The sequence below is a fragment of the Pipistrellus kuhlii genome, unplaced genomic scaffold (assembly GCF_014108245.1).
Source record: "Pipistrellus kuhlii isolate mPipKuh1 unplaced genomic scaffold, mPipKuh1.p scaffold_m20_p_26, whole genome shotgun sequence".
NCBI classification, from domain to species: Eukaryota; Metazoa; Chordata; class Mammalia; order Chiroptera; family Vespertilionidae; genus Pipistrellus; species Pipistrellus kuhlii.
In genome coordinates this window covers 3,659,523-3,680,709 of record NW_023425525.1, presented here as the reverse complement: position 1 = coordinate 3,680,709, position 21,187 = coordinate 3,659,523, and the positions used below count along the sequence as shown (strand labels likewise).

Below are 21,187 nucleotides of genomic sequence, written 5' to 3'. Positions count from 1 at the left end.
GAGGGCTCTGTGAGTGCGTTCTGTGTGGAAGACCAAGCGTAGAACGTAGCTGCAAAATAAGGAGCTTTGCCCTGTCTGGTGTGGCTCAATGGTTAGAGTGTCAGCCTGCTCACCCAAAGGTCCTGGGTTTGATTCCCAATCAAGGGCATGTACCTGGGTTGCAGGTTCGACCCCTGGCCCCTGCCAGGGTGTGTGGAGGAGGCAACCAATCGATGTTTGTTTCTCATATTGACATTTTTCTCTCCCTCTCTCCCTCCCTCTCTCCCTCCCTTCCACTCTCTTAAAAAAAAAAAAATCAGTGGGAAAAGAATGAGGATTAACAAAAAAATAAAAGCAATGAGCTTTCACACACAAAGGCAAGGGCCTGTACGTGACTAGCACCTTAGCAGGACGCAGCGGAGCCTGCCACCTTCGGGCACTCCCTCCCTCAGCAGCTGTGCTCGGGTGTCCCACAGGACTAGCATCCTGGCCGTTTCTGAACCTTCACCTCCAGCGCCCCTGCCCGGTCAGTCCTGGGCTCTGGCTTGTGAATAGGAGCCTTCCATGCCCCCCACCCCCACGAAGCGGACCAGACCCCAGCACAGAGGTGTGGGGCTTGCCCTGCACTTGGGGTGCTGGCCCCTCACATTAGCTGCTAGACGGCAGGCCCAGGACTCAGCCCCAAGACAGGGTCCTCACCACCAGGCGACCTGCCTCGATGGGCTGTGCGGACCATGTGAGCGGAGCATGGTGGTCACTCCGTGTGTGTCCCCTCTGGTTTCATGTGAGGTCGGATCCACTTAACTGTGTCACAGGGAGCTGTTCGGCGGCCTGGGATGCATTCACAGTGTCAAGCAAACACCGCCTCCATTGAGTTCTGAGACGTTATAATTAGCATCAGCCCAAAGAAAACCACGCCTGTCAGCAGTGGCTCCCAAACCCCCACACCTCAGCCCCTGGGCAACTACCCATCTGTATTCTCTCTCTCTGAATTTCAACTCTCACTGATATTTTTATTAGTCCCTGAAAACATGAAATACCAAAGTCAGATTCATTTTCTCCTCCACCTCCTCTCATTGCTTTCTGCGTCTTTAAAACCAGGAGATTTGCTGGGAGGGTAGACACGTCATAACTTGCCATCACTGTTTGGAAAAGTGTGGCCCCGAGCTAGCGGCGCCCACATTTCCTGAGACCATGCAGGTTCCTGGGTCCACCCCAAACACTGAGTCATAGGCGGGCGGGGGCCTGCCATCTGGGTTTTAATACATTTTCAGGTGATCCTAATGCAAGCTCAAGCTAGAGAACTGCTGCTTTATATAAATAAGATGTGCCTGGCCGGCATGGTTCAGTGGTTGAGCATCAACCTATGAACCAGGAAGTCATGATTTAATTCCTGATCTGAACACAAGCCCGGGTTGCGGGCTTGGTCCCCAGTAAGGGGCATGTAGGAGGCAGCCGACCGGTGATTCGCTCTCATCATGGATGTTTCCATCTCTCTCCCTCCCCCTTCCTCTCTGAAATCAGTAAAAATAATTTTAAAAAGCAAAGATCTTACCATCCTTGAGCCCAGGGACACATGTCCTGGCATAGAGAGGAGCCTGCTAGCCGGGGTCTCTGATGCAGTGATGTCAGGGTCCCTGTGCGGGCACAGACACGTCACCCTGCTGGATTGGCCCTTCCCTTCTCTGCTGCCAGCTGCATCCCAGGGCGGGCGTGGCACACAGCTCAGGGCTTCTGGGTGTGTCCCATGGCCCTGAACTCCTCACACTTTATCAAAGCGTGGGCCCGGTTTCTTTCCAGTTGATTAATGTTCAATTCTCCGTCTATTATGAACCTCCAGGCTTTAATTACTACACCATTACCCAGTCGATTCCTTGCCATTTGATATTTATGGCTTTTATTATGCCTCTGTCTGTGCAACTGCCTGGTTTTATTCTGGAAGAATTTCACCTCATTAGCTGAGTTTGCACCATTCTTCTCGTTTGTCTGGGTTTTTATTTATCTCGGGGTGTGCTTCCTGCTTTGTGTTTGCAGCAACAGGACCGCTTGTCTGTTCGTTCTGTTCCTGTTTCCCGGGGTGCTTTGTTCCTTTGTCCCAGGACACAGCGCTTTGTACTCTCCGCTCTGGGGCTGGCACGTCTCAGCTGCTGGGTGCCGGCCCTGTCAGAGGCCCGAGGCCTGGCTGGTTGTTAGCCCTGGACAGAGCAGGGATAGCCGCCTCTCGCTAAGTGGCCAGCTGGGTTGCAGGCTCTCATCATTGATGGGCTCAGGGAAGCTGTTCTTTGTAGAAGAGAATTTTCAAAACAGCTGCTCAGCGTTCTTAGCAGTGCTTTGCTGACACTCCCGCTCTCGGTCACCCTGTGCCTCAGGAGAAGGTAGGGCTTGGTTTGCTTGCGTATTTTTAAAAAATCTGTTTTTATTCATGTCAGAGAGGAAGGGAAAGGAAGAGAAAGATAGAAACATCAACGATGAGAGAGAATCAAGGATCAGCTGCCTCCTGCACGATTCCGACTAGGGATCAAGCCTGCTACCCAGACGTATGCCCTTGAGCGGAACTGAACCCAGGACCCTGCAGCCCGATGCTGTAGCCACTGAGCCAAGCCAGCTGGCGCTTGCTTGCATATTTTTTTAATCCTGGACCTGCAGAATCAGAGTTTGGGGAGCAGCCCAGCACTCTGTTTACCTTCCAGAAGTTTTGGACGTTGGTGCCCCATTCAAGTTAGACAATCACTCGTCTAAAGGGACCTTATTGGACCCGACTGGGCAGGAATAATGCTCGCTCCCCCTGAGCGCTGTCTGTCAGAGAGCAAGACCAGTCCCCCCTGTGGCAGCTGGTTTTGTTCTCTGTGGGGTGTTTTCTCGACAACTGTCCCTAGAGCCCGATGAACATCTCGGTAAAGCAGACAGCAACACCTAGAACAAGAGGTCATGCGATCAGGATAGCAATAGTAGACCAGTTGTCTTCAGCATCGATGTTTCTTTCTCACCCTCTCCGTTCATCTCTGGGGATCGAATCCGCAACTTAGGCATGTGCCTGGACCAGGAATCCAACCGTGATCTCCTGTTCATAGGTCAATGCTTGACCACTGAGCCACACCGGCTGGGTTATTTTTCCCTTACAGTTCACTTCTGGTATTATTTTGTTTGGGCACAGTCTTGTGGTTAGACAGGATGTGATTTCACATCCATGTGGAATCTAAAGAACAAAACAAATGAACAAGCAAAACAGAAACAGACTCAGATACAGAGAGCAGACTGGTGGCTGCAGAGGGGAGCCGGGTGGGGAATGGGGTGGGAAAGGTGAAGGGATTAAGATGTGCAGGTTGGCATCACAGAACAGTCACAGGATGTACAGGACAGCACAGGGATACGGTCACTACCATGGCCTTAGCTGGGGATGGTGCCAGGCGGGGACTGGAACTACTGGGGGGTGGTCCGTTGTAAAGCATAAGATTATGTAACCACAGCCCACGTTTATGCCCGGTCCGTGGCGGCCATGAGGAGACCACGATGCTTCGTGACCCTCAGAGTCGAAGCAGCATGGACAGAAGCCTCCCAGGGGAGGGCTGTGGACTCCGGGCCTGGCTCAGCGACACAGGGAGGATTGGCCTTGCCCCGGACGGGAGCGCCTGCAGCAAGGGAGGATGACAGGATGCCCAGGCTGAGAGAGCATGTGCTCAGGGGGCAGGGAGGAGCTGGTTTGAGTGCGGCGGGCCTGGTACCAAGTGTTTAGTGGTCACACCCGTGCCAAACCTGTTCGTGATCTGGGCCCCTGGGGACTCAGTCAGCATTTTTGCAACTACTTGTTTGCATAGCTCCGGCCACTGACCCCACAGATTGCCACTTGTCTTCAGGGACAAATGACATAGGGAGACCCTGGGACATTCGTCCAGGAGGGCCTGGATGTGTAGACTCGCTTCAGTGAGTGGAGGACATGAATCAGGTTCTCTTAGCCTCTGACATGAAATCCATGGAGTTCATGGCGGCCTGGATGTGAAGCGATTGTAAGCTATGACCGGGCGGAAAGAGATTTGGAAATTGAAAATCTCAGAAGTTGCATTCCAGGACCAGCCACAGCTACTCAAAGATCCAAGCACCTCGCCCCTTCCTCTCGTTTCAGGATTTTTAATAGGCTAATAAATACCTGCCTGTCAATCATACCGACTTCCCGAGGATCAGTGGGCAGATATATGTGTATACACCCTGTAAACTGTAGTGTTTTATACAACATGTGGTACTTGATATTGCACCAATACCCATGCTGTGTTCTATAAAGCATGCGGCAGTTACGGCTTCCTTAGGTGTGTGGCGTGTTCTAAGGTGAGTCGCCATAGCAGGTTTTAATGCTCCATCCATCATGGTGTCTGTCCCAGTGTGTTTGCTCTTAGAACCGAAGAGGGAGGGGAAAAATAAAGATGAAAAATAGGCCCTGGTATTTCTAAATGGGACTTTTCAAACTGTTTTAGGCCAACACAGTTAATAGCAGAATGTTGGAATTGAATATTAATTTAGCAGTGCTTTAATTTTTAGAGAAACTACCGTCCAGTGTAAGAACTGTTTCTCATTATAGTAATATCTAATTAGTAGCACTCATCATCATAGCCTTTTCCGAAATATTTCTGCAAGAGTGTTGATTTGAAAACGTGCACAGGCACCTCTGAAGATCTATGTCTAAGGAAATTAGTCCGGGACGAGGGTCTGCTGTTCCTCCGTTGGTGGGTTAACGTGGGAAGATGGATGGCGTGTTAAAGAGTAGAGCAGGGCTTCTCCGGGCTGATTTACATATTGATTACTTAAATTACTCCTTAATTTAGTGCCTGCTAATAAACTGTGCCTTGGAAATGTTTCCAAAGCTTTTATTGGCTGCAGTAATTCTACCTACAGTGTATGCAGATTGCAGCCTCATTAAATATTGATGTGCTCATGAAATGTTAATCGGATGTTAATGTGAGGTGCAGGGGAAGGTGCTGGCTGGGAGCGGGCTGGAGACCACCTGTCTCCTGTCTTTATGTCCTGTCTTCTGCTCTGCTTCTCTGTTCACGGCCCCTCATCAGGAGGCTCATCCTGGATGCCTGTGTCTCCAGGACACGATTTGTCAAAGAGAAGTAGACTCCCCTCGGGTGGGAATTTCATTGTCCTGCCTCTGCTTCCTGAGCTGGGATTCCTGGCTAGGACCAGAAAGGATTCTGTTCAGGAAGGTTGTGCAGGAGAGCCGGGCCGTGAGGAGGAACCAGACTTTCCAGGGCCCCGCCGTGGCCTTCCCAGGTCGGCGGGAGAGGGGGTTGGGATGGAGTTTACCTGCAGTCTCTTCAGGGGTACGCCAGCCCAGAACCGGTGCTTCCCAAGGAGGCTGCTAGGAAGACGTTTTATCAGAACGCCACGGGCAGTTCAGGCTGTGCTCCTGCTGACACTCAGCGTAGTCCCCACACGTGCTCCCCCTTTCAGAACCAGGCGGGGCAGGGCCCTCACTTTTCTAAACCTCACGGTTAGCTTCCGAGTCTCAGTTGTCATTACAAGGGGAGTTATGTCATCACTTAAATAAAGAAGTTCTCTAGACAAAACCAGTTTGGCTCAGTGGATAGAGCGTCAGCCTTCAGACTGAAGGGTCCCGGGTTCGGTTTCGGTCAAGAGCATGTACATTGGTTGCGGGCACATCCCCAGTATGTGTGCAGGAGGCAGCTGATAGATGTTCCTCTCTCATCGATGTTTCTTTCTTTCTCTCTCTCTTCCTCTCTGTAAAAAAAAAATCGATAAAATCTATTAAAAATTTTTTTTCTAATGTACTATTTTGCAAAACTCTCTTGCCCGGGTAGCTCAGTGGTTGGAGCGCCAGCCTGTGCACCAAAGGGTCGGAGGTTCCATTCCCGGACAAGGGCATCTACCTATGTTTCAGGTTCAATGCCCGGCCCTGGTCAGGGCATGTGCACGAGGCAACCAATTTTTGTGTCTCTCTCACATTGACGTTCCTCTCTCTCTCTCTTTCTCCCACCCCCCTTCCACTCTTACTAAAAACAACACAATGGAAAAAATATCCTTGGGCAACAATTAACAGCAACAACAATGGTCTCCTAGGCATCTCTGTAAGCGACAGCCGACAACAGAGCGTCCTCTCCCAGGTGCAGCAGGCTTCGGGAGGTGGGGACGTGTGCGGGTTTTAGGCTCCGCAGTGTGCGCTGAGAACACGCCGAGAGGACAGAGCGGCCCGGCCCCGGTGCCTGGTTTGGTGAGCTGGTGGCTGTTGCTCTGCCCCGGCGCAGCCTTGCCCTCTGTGACCGCCCCTTCCTGCTTGCAGATCGTGCTGGAGAACAGCAGCCGAGAAGACAAGCATGAGTGTCCCTTCGGCCGCAGCAGCATCGAGCTGACCAAGATGCTGTGTGAGATCCTCAAAGTGGGCGAGCTGCGTAAGTACCCTTGTTGCCCGCGGGGAGGACGCTGGGCTGCGGGGCGGGAGTGGCACCCAGGGCTGGGCCCTGGCCCCACGAACAACTCCCCAAGAGCTGCCGGCTCTTCCTGGGGTCACGCGCACCGAACTTCCTTTGGCTCACATTCGGCTTAGGTATCTCTGCGTGTCTGCTCTGCGAATAAATGTGGTTGAAACCTGTAAGGATGGAAAAATGGCAGGTACCGTGACTGAATTTCAAATTTTATAAAAATGAGCATGTATTAAGACAGCCTTGAATTTAGTAGGAAAAAGACCTATGAATTTCTTAAAAAAAAAAAAAAAATCCAGTCTCCAGCCTACCAGAAGAACGCTTTCTTTTCTTTCCTTTGCAGTAGATTTTCTCTCTAAAGGAAAAATGGAGTGCCTTCATGGAATCTCTGCTACCACTATTCCACTTGTGTAAAATGCCTTCTCTAAGAAAGAAGGAATTATTGGAGAAAATGGGTAGCAGCCCATGAAACGTATGGGTAGAGATACGCTTCTTGCTCATCTCCTATTAACAGTTTAAGCGAGAATGCCCACAAAAAGAGGGCATGACCATTGTCTTCCCTGTGCCTATTGGCATAGTTCGGTTTTAATCTGTGAAAGTGAGTCGGGTGGAACCTGGCCGACAATGATCATCAATATTGAGCCTCCGTAAGGTGTCTGCCTCCACCCCCTCCACCACCCCGGAGCTGACACGCACATCAGTCTTCCCCTGTGAGCTCGGTAAAGGGGGCCCAGGGGACCCGCTGGCACCAGAGGAATGCTGGGTGTTTGGTGTTCCTGCAGAAGCGTAAACACTCAGTCACCGGCTGGAGAGCTGAAATGCTGAATGGGGGCAGTTCCGGTGATGCATTGGAAAGGGGGCTGTTTTCCTGGCAGTGTAGAGCTGCCCACAGTATGGCTAAAGGAAACCAGAACATTCAGGGCTTAGCAGGAAAAGACTAAGATGCTGAGCCTGTTTGACGAAGCACAGCAGTCACGCTTCCCTCCGGGTGGGCGGGAAGCAGACACTGAGGGAGCAGCCGTGAAGTTTGTGACTGATGAGCCCCAATGCGGGCCTTTCTCCTTGACTGGAGCAGGCCGGCCTGGGAGAGTTGTGTGTCAGTCTGCGCCGGTCTCTGCTGGCTGCTGTGACATGTCGGTTCACCTGGCCCGGATGTGATGCTCTGCCTGCTCCTCCTCAGACTCTCTTGCTGAGATTTCCATCATGTTCTGCCTGTCAGGGCTCACTGTGGGTTCAGCTGCGGGGTCAAGGTCCTGAGTCAAACCAATCCTACTGAACTCCCTGGCCTACCAACTGTGACTATTTCATGTCAGTCTCAACTTCATGGGAACACTGTGGAAAATTGTGGCTAAAAGAGTATTGCAAACTAAGATCTTTTGAAATTGGAGACTGTCATGCTCTACCCCTCCAGTTTCCCGTCATGCTCTACCCATCATGCTCTACCACTCATCCTGTACCTGTCATGCTTTACCTGTCATGATCTACCCATCATGCTCTTGAACCCTAGTCGGTGCCCATGTTGTCCTTTCCTGCTCCCCCCCTTTCCCATCCTCCCAGAGGGCCAACTTCATCTCTCAGCTCTCCTCCTAGTGGCTACAGAAGGGATGCCCTCCTGCACTTGGACTGCCATACCCAGCTCCCTGCTCTTCTCTGCCCAATGGACATATGTCTCTACTGCTGGAAGTTTACACAGAACAGAGATGGTGGAGGACAAGGGGACCGTCAGGAATAATGGGCAGCTGGGTTCTGCCTCTGCCACTTACCACCTTGACATCCTTGGCTAACATACTCACAGACTTCACTGTGCTCTTACCCCCCACACTTTATACTAATAGTATAGAGTCCTTACTGCACATACTGGATAGCATGTTGTGTTGAGCCAGCATCCGGAGCATGCATATTGTTTACTGAGTCTCTTGATGGCATCGTTTCCTCTTGTGCGTGGTCTAATCTCACGTTGGGTTGGGCAGGAACATGCTGTCAAGCCTGGTAGCCGGGAGCACGAGGCTGAACTGTGCAGCAAGGTGTGTAGTGGGTGCACCATTCAGGTTTGCGAAGTGCACCTTGGATATCTGGTGACAGAATTGCCTGTGGGCACCTTTCTCAGAACGTCTTCATCCTTAAGCACACGGATGTGCTCACCTTGGCTTTTTTGTAGGTAACCTCAGTGCCTGGGGTTGCAGTCAGAGGTGTTGAAGGGGTACCCTGGGAACAGGTAATATTCAACCCAAGGGGACCAGCTTGGAAAAGACGAATTCCAGGCATTATGGGGACAGGGTCGATGTGGATCACTGAGGTCTACCCTGTGGGCAATGTGGTGGCAAAGTCTGCACAGACAGTGAATGTCAGCTCTGGGGTTTAGGAGTTGGGCAGTGGGGTGGGTACAGAGAAGCCCTCCTGGACCCGGGAGAACCTGGTAGTCAAGCCAGCTCCGTGAGCTGAGGTATTAGAGTGGGGATGCAGGCAGATATACTGGGGAGCTTGGCGGGTACCCCAGATGCTGCCCTTGCACTATAGGTTATTCTGTACCCCACCGTCTGCTAGAAAGATGGCTGTCAACACTCGGCCACAGGTCAGCACCTGGCCAGGGCTGGTCTCTGCAGTGAAGCTTAGCTTGGACAGTAAGGCCCTCACATATGCAGAGCAGGTTCCCTCATTCATTCATTTGTTCCATAAAAGTCTGTCGACTATTTATAATGTGCCAGGGACTGATGGACACGGCCGGTGAAAAGGTCAACGAGATATGGTCCCTGATCCCAGAGGCTTCCACTTCAGAAAGTATAAGATCGAGTTGGGACTTTTTCCTATTAGTTGTAAGTCATTTCATATATATATATATATATATATATATATATGTACACACACACACACACATACACATATATGTATGTATATGTGTATGAATACATAAACATGCATGTATATGGTATGTCTATGTCTGTATGTATGCATATGTGTATCTTATATACATATATTGTATATCTATTTATATATACATATATATATATATTTAAATGCCTGTTTTCAGTTCTAAGCCTGGTTTTTGCAGTGTTTTGATAGTTACGGTTCCAGGTTGACCAGTTGCTCAGCATCTATTGCAAAGCCCCTCCCTGGACATTCTGCAAGGCTAATAAAAGACTCGTGTGTCTCTGAGGGCAACATGCCCAAATGAGTTGTTTTCTGCTCATAAAATATTAAAGGGCTGCTACATTTGATCGAGTACCAGGCATCAGATGATGAAACAGCCTGTGGTAAGAGGGAAATTGCTTTTTAATGGATTGCCTCATGCCCACTGCCATATTAAATAAGCTACTAATATGAAAAACAAATCAGAGTGCACCCTTGTGTTGAAGGAGATGTCTATTTTTCTTCTGGGAAAATTAGTTTCATAAAGAAATCCATCATCTTTGGGTTGGGTTGTGTCTGCTCTTCTCCATTTCTAAGTTCATGGTTCTTCTCAGATTTGTGTCAGTAACTGACCCGCAGCCGCTTGAGAGTCTTGGGAGAAGTGACCCAGAAGAAGAGGTACTTGAGTGTGTGGAGTCACTAAGATGAAGAGGAGAGTAGAAGGCAGTTCTAAATGCACGTATGCAGAACCCATGGACCTGGACGTAGTGTGGTGAAAACTGGGGGAGGTGCAGGGTGGAGGGGGTCAATGGGGGACAAGAGGGACATCTGTAATACTTTCAACAATAAAGATGATATTTTTAAAAATCCCAGGCAATAAGAAGCGTAGATGGAAAGACCAGGAGGTGCAGAGAATTCTGCATCCATGTGGAGCCAATAGGAGAATATTAACAATCAGAAACGTGCCAGTCCTGGGCATAAAATCCTAGAATAGGAGTATGTTTTCTGGGTGTGACAAAAACTCGTGAGCATGAGACTGTGCAGGGCCGGGGGCAGGGATGGTCCTGGCCTGGGTACTGTATCCGTCCGGGGCTTTTAGCTGCAGGCAATGGGAATCCCAATGCAGAATGGCCAAAGTGAGAAGAAATCTGCGGAATGTCATCATGTCCGAGTGCGTTGTTGACTGTTCAGTGATGTCATGGAGGACCCAGGGTCTCTCCATCGTTTGGTTCTGCCATCCTGGGGTTGCACCTTGGTCCTGAAGCTGGTAGCAGAAAGTGGCTCCATGGCCCCTAGGAGCAGGGGGCTGTCTTCCCATGAGCCTCCTCGGTTTGAGGAAATGTCTCCAAGCATTTCTCTCACATGGAATTGGCTAGCACCATGGCCTGAGCCCTTGCCTAACCCAGTCACCGAGGAAGGGAATGGAAAATGGAACCTTTGGGCAACAGACTCCCTAGTCTGGAGGTGCAGCCACCTTTCCTGGGTAGATGGCCACGGGAGGGTGGGCTGGTTAAGGAAATCAGGGCTGGTGAAGGCAGGGGGGAAATGGTGCAATTCTGTGCCTTTACTCTTGGCGGTCCCCTCTGCTTTCTGCTTGCTGCTGCAGAAAACCATAACAATGAAGGCAGACCGCAGCCCCTGTCATTTGCCTCTGTTGGGAATTGGAGTAGCGCATTGGTAGTTTTTTTGGGGGGTATTTTTTAGAGTAGCAATATCAGAGTTTGCATAAAAATGGAAATTGAGGCTTCATTGCCAATGCATTTCATTTTTCATTATTAAGGTGCCTGGGGTCCACTCCCCTATCCCCTTTCAGCAAAGGGGCATTCCCACTTGCTCAGCTATGCCTCTGTGTGCGGGTTAATCTCAGGTGTGTTTTGACAGGCAGAATGCACAGGCATTTGCATTTTGTGCCTCTATATTTCTCTGAAACAGTTTGCCATCCTCCCCTGTTTGGCCATGTATAATTAGGATAAAACTTAACAACCACTGCTCAGTTTAAAACAAACAAAAAACAAAAAAACAGGATTGGAAATCTAAAAAATCCTACAGCCTGCCTGAATAGAAAATGTTCAGCATTTCCTTACTTTGTCTTCCAGTGGCAATATTTATTATAACACGCCGAGGCGCCGCATGGAGCGCCTTGTATCATTTATCACTCAGACACCTTAGCTTCAGCGAGTAAAAATAACCCAGATGCGCGATCGGAAGGACTCTCTGCAGAGCAGCAGCAATTAGAACAGACACTTAACTCCGGGACACTGGCGTTCCGAACTCTGAGGAGGACCATCCATCACTTTCACTCTCCAAACATCCTGGCTACAGAAAACTCCAGAACGTTCACTTTTAACCATTAATCCTCTGAAGGCCCTTCCCCCTCTGAATATTCCCGCTGCCCACGCTCCATGGGAGTCGAAGCCTCTTGTATCTTGACTTCGTCTTGAATGTTCCGATTCCACTTCTGCTTTCCTATTCTACTTCAACCTTAGGTTTAAAGGAAAAAACAAGCAACAAACCCAACCAAATAGTCAGAATGTTCCAGGCCTCCGCCCACCAGGATGGGTAATTATCATCACAAGGCAGGAGGAGTCCACCTGAGAGTCCCCCATTCACAAGGAGAAGCCCCGGGTAACATGGCCGATGGAGCTTCTGGGGTCCCAAGGAGCAGGGGGCTGTCCCTTTGTTAAGAGGGTGAGCCATGTTTCTGTCCACTCCCCCATTTGTTACATGGGGTACTACCCTCATCATTGTCGTCCTCACCATCATCTTCCTCATCTGAGATGAGTGTTTTACTTTTTTTTTTTTTTTAAATGTTTTTATTTCAGAGAGGAAGGGAGAGGGAGAGAGAGAGAGAAACATCAATGGTGAGAGAATCATTGATTGGCTGCCTCCTACAACCCCCCAGCTTTGGATCGAGCCCACAACCCAGGCATGTGCCCTGACCGGGAATCGAACCATGACCTCCTGGTTCATAGTTAAAGCTCAACCACTGAGCCACGCCAGCCAGGCTGAAAGTGTTTTCTTAATTGTAACATGCTTACTGGTGAAGGAAATATTCAGCCGTATACTCACAGACATAACGACACCGAGATATACCGTGTACGGAGTGGCTGTCTCAGGAACTGAAAGCTCTGATGGTGTGAGGTGGCGTGTTGGCACTTTGGAAGGCAGTCCTGGTAAATACTTTGGAAATCACAGTGTCATGTTTATCTCCGTGGGGAGTGATTGCTGAGAGACTAAACTTGGCAGTTAAAGGAGAGTGTATCAAGCACATCTCATTTATACATGGGTGACAATAATTGATATTCATCGCGGGCTCCGGGAGGACTTGCTGTTTTGCGTTTGTGAGATGATACATAGCATCCGTTCCTCTGGTCTCTTAAGTTATCGACTGAGAGAGCAGCCTGATAGATGGGCCTCCTCATGAGGAGGGACACGGGCATGTGGGGAAACGTGGGTGCTCATGGCTCCTCCTTCTGCCCTGTCACCTTCAGGGCCCCTTGAAGGTCACGGCCTGGAGATCCTGTGGTCCCTCCTCTGTCACTGGTTGCGGGAGGGCACCGAGCCTTCCTCTAAACTCCCGTAGCGCTTCCGTTCCCTCTGCAGTTATACTTTCTCCTGTTTTATAATATTTTCTTTCTTTAACTCACAGTCCTTTCCTCTCTAATAGTTGAAGTGGTTTGTAGAGAAGCATGAAGAAAATCCAAAAATAAGTCCGTGGTGAAAACAGGCACCTTTGCGAAGGCCGCGTTGTAGAGGCCTTTGCATTGACTCGTGTCTGACCTTCAGCTTAGCCTCAAGTCTTGCTTGTCCGGGAAGCGAGAGGCGCTCAGGACGAGAGCAGAGTCGGGGTACGTCCCGCAGGAATGAGCACAAGGTGCTCACCAAGCGCTGATGCCAGCCGATGCCACAGGAGTGCCAGGACATGCCATTGGTTAAAGGTGATGGAACGGGACACAGTTTTAGCATCATTTTTAAAAAAAGCTATTATAAAGCGACAAGCATCATTATGTTTAAAATGATGATAACAGGAGAGTGTTGGGGGAGGGGAGCGTGGCGTTCAAAGGGGAGAAGAGGGCACATGTGTAATACTTTCAGCATAGAGATTAAAAACCAAACTGATTGCTGATATTCACCATTATTGTTTCTCCTTGATCTGGGAGACACAGACAAATGCAGGGAAGTTCATTGATAGAAACAAAGTGTTTTAATAAAACTCATTTATCTAGAAATCCCCGAAGAAAGGAAGAAAAAGCAGTTAGAGTTTATGTAATTTAGGAGAGCAGCTACAAGGCAAGCCTGAGCAGCATTTTTATATGTCAGCAGTAATTAGGTAATTATAAAATGCATAAAAAAGGATTTTTTTTTTTTTTAGCAGTGGTAATAAAAATATAAACTGTTACAGAATAATCTTAACATCTTGGACTTAGGTGAAGAAAACAATAAGATTTTTCTAAAATATGCAACCCAAGTTTCAAATCCATTAGCAAGTGTTATCCCGGTGGGACATGGATATCGTACTGAAAACTTAAGTTCCTCCAAGTCAGTGCGCAGGCTCATTGTTGATGTCTCTCTCTTTCTCTCTCTCTCTCCCTCCCTCCCTCTCTCCCTCCCTCCCTCCTTCTCTCCCTCTGAAAGCAGTAAAAATATATTAAAAAATAAACAAACAAAAAACAAAACACTTGCTGATTTAAAGGTAAGTATAAAGAATTTATCAAACAAACAAAAACACACCACCACTTCCGTTTATTAGCTGCTTCCTCTGTGCAGACCAACCCAAGGTCAGCACTCCGAGGACCCTTGTATCTTCATTTGCCAGCGCGGGGCCCGGGCTCAGGGAGCCGTTGAGTAGACAGGGGACCGCCAATGGGGTGTCTCTACGAGTCACCCCTGCACAGTGCTGCCCACTGCTGACTGTGGCCTGTTAACCGTCCCGCCTCCCTCCCGCTCTGCGCCCCACACAGATTGGACCCGGCGGGCGTGAATCACCTCCCGCCCCAGCCTCCGCACACCATGCGGGGCATGTGGTCTGCACGGAGAAAGGGTTTATCGGTGTACAGAGCAGCTTTCCTCTGCTGGAGGGGCAGGTCCCCCGTACTTTGCAGACAAGGGCTGGTCTTCCGTGTGCTCTGTGTTGTACCCTGAAGCCTCTCACCACGCCCTTCTACATGGAGTGAAGGAGTCAGACCAAAGGCCTCTTCTTCAGCCCATCTTCCTCCTCAGGGTGATTGGTGAGAAGGCCTACCGAGTCCCCTGTGAATTAGAAATAACACCCCCATATGCTCCCTGAAGAGGGGAAAAAAAAGGTCTATTTTCAATCTCGAGTTTCAGAACACACAGCTGTGTGACTTCCTAACGTATGACATTTCCAGCTGCCTGCGGACAGCCTCAGCCTGCTGCCTCGATCCTGCCCACCCCTGGCCCCGGGACATGGGCAGACTTTAACCAGGGCAGAGCTGGGGCCCGCAGAGGGCAGGCAGGGCTCCCCCAAGACAGACAGGCTCCCCCAAAGACAGGGGTTCCTCCCAAAGACAGGGGCTCCCCCAAAGACACACAGGAGCTCCTCCAGAGACACCTCCTCCCAAGACGGTGAGTCCAGCCACTGGGCCCCAGAGAAGCCAGGTTCCCTGGGACCGTGGCGCTAGGCTAGGAGGTTGAGCTGTCCCGTCCTTGCGGTCAGTCCCGGCTGCTCACGTATGTGGAATGTGCGCGTTCCCTGCCTCCAGGGAGCAGGACACCAGGTTGGGTCCCGGCAAACCAGCGGACGTGGCTTCCCTTCCCTCGGCATCCCTGGAGCAGATGGCCGCGTGGCCGGAGCGTCTTCAGAAGCATGAGTCATAGCCTTCTCCCGGAGAAGCTATTCTGAGCTTCCTGACTGCCTGCTTGCATGTTGTGTTTTCACCGAGTGAGTAAGGAGGATGACTTGCGTTTCTAAAAATAGGCATCTGCAGGCTCCTTTGCTCCTGGGTCTGTGTAACCCAGGCCAGTGGTTCCTGAACTTGGCTGCATCCGATTCGCTCGGGGGAGCTGCTGTGAAGTGTAAATCCCTGCGCTGGACCCAGAAATCAGGGTGACAACCTCTCAGGTCCCCCCTGGGCCACCTGACGGCCCAGCCCCGTGGCGATTGCGATCACGGCGGAACGCGTCTTTTCATGGGGTGTAAGACCTCTAGGCTGGGCACCAGAAGACCCGGATTCTAGTCCAAGCCCCACTACCGACCACCTCCGGACACGACCCTTCTCCCAGGCACCCCCAGTTTCTCGCTGTGGCCGCTGTCATGCCCAGGGCCTCAGCCCCAGGCTGCTGTGCTAGGTCCTCTGTGTGGGCCAGCAGGCCACTCCGACCACTCCCTGCGCCCCCAGAGCCTGGCCAGCGTCAGTTCTTGGGTGGCACGGGTAGGACCGAGGTTGGCGTTGGGTTCTGGGTACGAGAGGTGCAAGTGTGAGAGCACCTGGGGGGACGTTTCCCCAGGCAGACAGGACCTCGCAGATCTCTGAACACTAACTATGGTTAGATGTGCTTTTCCCACCAGGAGTTTTTTTTATTCTTTGAAATACTAACTTTATTTCAAGCCAAGAGTTCTTTTAGAAGAAGTTAGCCTTAATTTTACCAGAACCCATTAAGGAAATGGAAAAACAAAAAAATCTCTCTTGCCCCCCAGCATGGTTCAGCTGTTGCGCATCGATCCATGAACCAGGAGTCCTGGTTCGAGTCCCAGTCAGGGCACATGCCTAGGTTGCGGGCTTGATCTTCACTGTGGGCGTGCAGGAGGTAGCCAGTCAGTGATTCTCTCTCACCATTGATGTTTCTCTCCTTCTCCCTCTCCCTTCCTCTCTGAAATCAATAAAAACATATCCTCTCACTTCCTTTTTCTCCACCAGGCTAATTTCATCCCTCTTTTCCTCCCGCTGGGTCTGATAGCTTTCACCCCCCCCCCCCCCCCCCCCCCCCCCCCCCCTGCCCCATGGTTCAGTGGGGCTGGGGGCGGGGACAGAGGCTGCAGCCTCCTCTACCTTTCCTTTCCTTGCACCCAGGAAAGTTTCCGTCACCCTGAAACTGGGAGGGAGAAAACCTTCATCCACATGATACTTCCCGTTTCTGCAGGTCATACACACACACACACACACACACACACACACACACACACACACCAGGAGCCCGGCTCTGACGTCTCTCTGCCTTTATCAGTTATTTAATAGTTTGAGAAACTGATTTTTCCTGGAGCCCGTAAGACAACACCGGAGAGAAATGTGGGCTAATTGTCCATCCCGACTTGTCCAGGTCAGAACCAATTCCACTGCTTTATCATGTCACGGACATCGTGAGAGGTTCTGACCCCTCCCGTACGGGCTCTTGGGGGTGACCGCTCTGACTACACACACACACACACACACACACACACACACACACACACACATTTATTTACGGAAACAAGAAAGTAAAGCTGAAATCAATGGAACCCTCTGGCTGCTGACCGATGCTGGTTCTCTCTTGGGACACTGGTCTTCTAGCTGGTGAGATGGGAAGAGGGGCCCTTTGGGGACCTCTCCCCAGTCCCTGTGCCACATGGCTGCGCACTGTGCAGAGATCACAACACACCTCCTGTTGTTTTTGAATATTCCTCTTGAGTCATTTGACTTCCATCTCTGAATAGTTCCTGAGAAGTGGCTCTAGGCATTTAATCTGAAAGAGGCAGGGCGGGGCGGGGCGGGGCGGGGGTCTGGAGGAGGCAGTCGCGGGTTGTTCTCCTGAAGTGATTGTGAGTAGAGTCTCCAAGGGGAAGGAGTCACTCCGGGAACTCCGGATCGTGCTCTAAGGGGATAAAGCGTCTTGAGAGTGCTTCACAGAGCGGATTGTTGGTTCACAGGCATGCAGACGGGGTGCAGTACAAAGTGTGTTTCCTGCTGGGGCCACAGCTCGGGAAGTGCAAGAGGCACCCCCCACTCACCCCATCATAAGGAGCTCACCTTGAAGAGGCTCTAGCAACAAACCAGCTCCAGGGACCGCACAGACTTTCACTCCAACGTGTCATCCACCCGGCGGAGCTTACCTGAGGGGCGAGCCGCCTGCCACGCAGCCATGCTGGAGAGGCTGCCCAGTGGAGATGCGCCCTGCATCCTCCCTGCCCACGTCTTCTCTCCTGGCTCCCCTTCCGGTTCTCACTGATAGCCCAGCTCCAGCTCATTCCTCTTAGAAGGGCTTCATTGTGAGTCAGAAAGGAGGGTCCTGTGCGGCATTTTCTGTGTGTACATCAGAGGGAGCCACAGACACTGCTTTGGAGGACAGGACGGTGCCAGGCCTTTGTGTCAAATGCCTGGAGCTTTAAAACACCTCGTGCGTTTGTGATGTACTTCCGTGTCTCCACAGCCCTGTGTCTGAAGAGAACATTCTGTTTAAATAATTCCAAACAGAAAGCCAGCAGCCCTCTGCCTCCCAGCCTGCATGTCAACCCCAAGCAGAGGCCTGGTTAAAGGGCCAAGGCCCTCCAGTTCCCGGGGCTCCTTGCACACACAGCTGGGAACGCAGGAGGAGCACGGGGAAGCAGTTTCGAGGCCACACCTAATACAATCCCTGAGACCTGCCTCACGCCCACTCAAGCCCAAGGGCCATGGGCACGCCTATTGCTGCGCTGTAAAGGCTCCATCCGCTGGCTCCTTTTCTGATCTTCCGATCTGTACAAACAACAAAACAAAAGCCCTCCACTCAGGCCCACTACCAGCTTGTGTTTGTTATGTAGAAGCGGCTCATTTGCAGTTCCCCACATACTCAGTGGTCTCCTGGCTGCTTGGCATCCACTCACAGGTGCTCTTGTTCCAATGCCAGCCTGGCACCTGTGGCCCAGTAATTGCCACAAAACCTCCGGGGACCCTCCCACTAATTAGAACTCCCTGTGCTTCTCCTCAGCAGCTACCATACTCCCAGCACAGCGCTGAGGTGCAGCCAGAGACCTGCTTCTGGCCTTCACCCCCTCTCCCTCCGGAGGACCTGACTCCCAGGACTGTTAGACTGGTGTCTAGCCCCGCCCCTGGCCCTAGGCGCTGGGCCGTGACTGACCAGAAGCTGAAAGTCTTCTCTGGGCGTGTCTCTGTGCTCCTCCGTGACTTAACTCTAGCAGGAGTGCAGCCCTGTGGATCCAACCTCTCCAGGCCCCGCGCTAAGCTGTTCAGCAAGGAGGAGTTCCAAGTTCTCCCCAAAGAAAAGAAAAGAAAAGACTAATAGGTCTGTATTCCCCACAGCAGTCCCCTGGTTTCCATTACTATTTAGAAAATTGATGGTTTATGGCATATGCTTTATTCCAAATTTCCTTTATTATGAGTAATTAGAGAGGATCAGCACTTTCATTTTCTAAATAATTTTTCTCATAATAGCCCTTGCTTTCTTTCTACTGTTTCTCTACCAAAAAATAAAAAATCTCACAAGCCAGGCCAGCACATCTCAGTGGTTGAGTGTCAATCTATGAACCAGGAGGTCACGGTTTAATTCCTGGTCTGGACACATGGCTGGGTTATAGGCTCTGTCCCCAGTGCAGGAGGCAGTCGATCAAGGATTCTCTGGCATCATTGATGTTTCTGTCTCTCCCTCTCCCTTCCTCTCTGAAATCAATAAACGTATATATTTTTAAAAAATTATATGAAATCAGTATTGTATCCCATATATATGTATATGTATTTGTAAGATTATAAAATCAATACATTCAAAATATATTGCTGAATTTTTAGAAAATGGGAAAAATGTTTAAAGAAAATTAAAGCCCTGCCTTCTGCCACCAGGAGGCGACAGCCACAGGCTGTGTGCCTTTCCTCCCGCCTCTGCTTGCCTGCCTGTGCGCCCTCACATTGTCTGCGTGTGTGCATGTTTGCATGCACAGTCATGTGTAAAACCACGAGATCCTACGGCCTCTGCAGACCTGTTTTTCTTCTCTTCACTCAAAATCATCATATCTTTAACATTTTTATGTATCTTGAGATATTCTTCAAGAATATATTCTTCGATGACTATACAGATCATTCTACTGCGTGGCTATATCAGAATTTAGGCAATAGATGTCTACTTTTATATGGGAAAGTTTTTTCTATTTTTCACTATTATAAACATGTAGTGTGTGTGTGTGTGGAGGGGGGAGAGAGAGAGAGAGATTATAGAACTCATTATTTCTAATGGCTGAATAATATTTCAAAGTAATGTCTGACCTAAGACAATGTTTGAAATGTGTTTGTGTTAGGTTTACCCACAGGGATTTCGTTGATGTTAATCTGACGGACAGTTGAAGGCCCTGTAGATGATGCTCTGGGCTAGTGCTAGTAGAGAAGATACTATAGAATGAGCTGGTTCTTCCTAAGTTATTTCAAACAGAGGGAGATAATGCAAAACTTAATTTTGCTCTTGATTTGCTAGATTCATTTAAATAAACAAACAATTTATTTGAATAAATAAATAATTTAAATAAATACCGTGTTTTTCGGACCATAAGACGCACTTTTTTTCCTCCAGAACTGGGGGGAAAAAGTCCCTGCGTCTTATGGTCCAAATATAGCCTACACATATACTTTAAAAAAAAAGTTTTTTTACTTGCCCGGCTCTGTGTTGTCTCTGTGTGCTTGCCCGGCTCTAAAATGGTTCTAAATGCTGCTGTTTACTTTACAGGGTTGATTACATGTGTTTATGACTGTGATGTTGGGTTTTAATGCACATAAAATATTTTAGGACACTATTTGTTTCAGAATCTTTTTTTCTTCATTTCCCTTCTCTAAAAACTGGTGCGTCTTATGGTCCGGAGCGTCTTACGGTCCGAAAAATACGGTAAATAAATAATTTATTTAAATAAATAAATAATTTGCCTTGGGGGAGAGGAGCCATAAGCTGAAAATATACCACCATGAACTCTCTCGGACTTCTCTAGGAGAATTGAATCAAAACACACAAAATTTATTCTGATATATATATAATTTTTTTTAATTCTAAAAAGAGAGGAAGGGAGAGGGAGAGGTAGAAACATCAATGATGACAGAGAAGCAGCGATCGGCTGCCCCCTGAACATCCCTGATTGAGGATATCTTTTTTTATATATATATATATATATAATATATATTTTATTGATTTTTCACAGAGAGGAAGGGAAAGGGATAGATAGCCAGAAACATCAATGAGAGAGAATCATGGACCAGCTGCCTCTTGCACACTCCCCACCGGGGATGTGCCCGCAACCAATGTACATGCCCTTGACCAAAATCGAACCTGGGACCTTTCAGTCCACAAACCAACGCTCTATCCACTGAGCCAAACTGGTCTTGGCCGATTGAGGATTTCTAACCCCAATGGTTTGGATCTGAAAACAGATATATTTTTTCTTCTAAATAGGAACAATCTGCAAGGCGGGTAAAACAAGCTTTTATATGTTGTCCCTTCCTCCCTCCTAGCCCAGTGGGGAAAGGCGGGGATCCGGGCCAAGTCCAGCATGAGGAGTGCAGTGGTCACTCTCCCCTCTGCAGGCTGCACAGTCAGCGTGGAGGCCCCAGAAGCAGCGTTGGCAGAGGCAGAGGGGCAGTGGGGTGTCCGGTCACTGCGGCTCTGTCACCATGCAGTCCCGACTCAGAACAGGCGTTTAGGGACAAGTGTCCCACCAATCATCTTTGTTTTTTGTAAATCCTCACTCAGGGATATTTTAAACATTTATTTTTAGAGAGAGTGGAGGGGGGGGAGGGAGGGATGGAGAGGAAGAGAGAGAGAAGAATCTATGTGAGAGAGACACATCAATTGGTTGCCTCCTGCATGCACCCAACTGGGCCGGGGATTGGACCTGCAACCCAGGTACCTGCTCTTGACTGGGAACCACACCCACGGCCCTTTGGTGTGCTGGCCAATGCCCCAGCCACTGAGCTCACTGGCCAGGTGACCCACCAATCACTTTTAAATGGGGTCGTTAACACCCTTAT

At 49.8% G+C, this 21,187-nt stretch overlaps 1 protein-coding gene across 2 annotated transcripts in view; it reads left to right on the top strand.

The window, feature by feature from the left end:
* ELMO1 (engulfment and cell motility 1) overlaps positions 1-21,187 on the top strand; it is a 274,563-nt gene that overhangs the window by 125,944 nt on the left and 127,432 nt on the right. For both annotated transcript variants that reach the window (XM_036453746.2, XM_036453745.2), the window contains one exon: positions 6,272-6,380. In XM_036453746.2, coding sequence (XP_036309639.1) covers positions 6,272-6,380 — 109 coding nt within the window. The remainder of the gene's footprint in view (positions 1-6,271; positions 6,381-21,187) is intronic.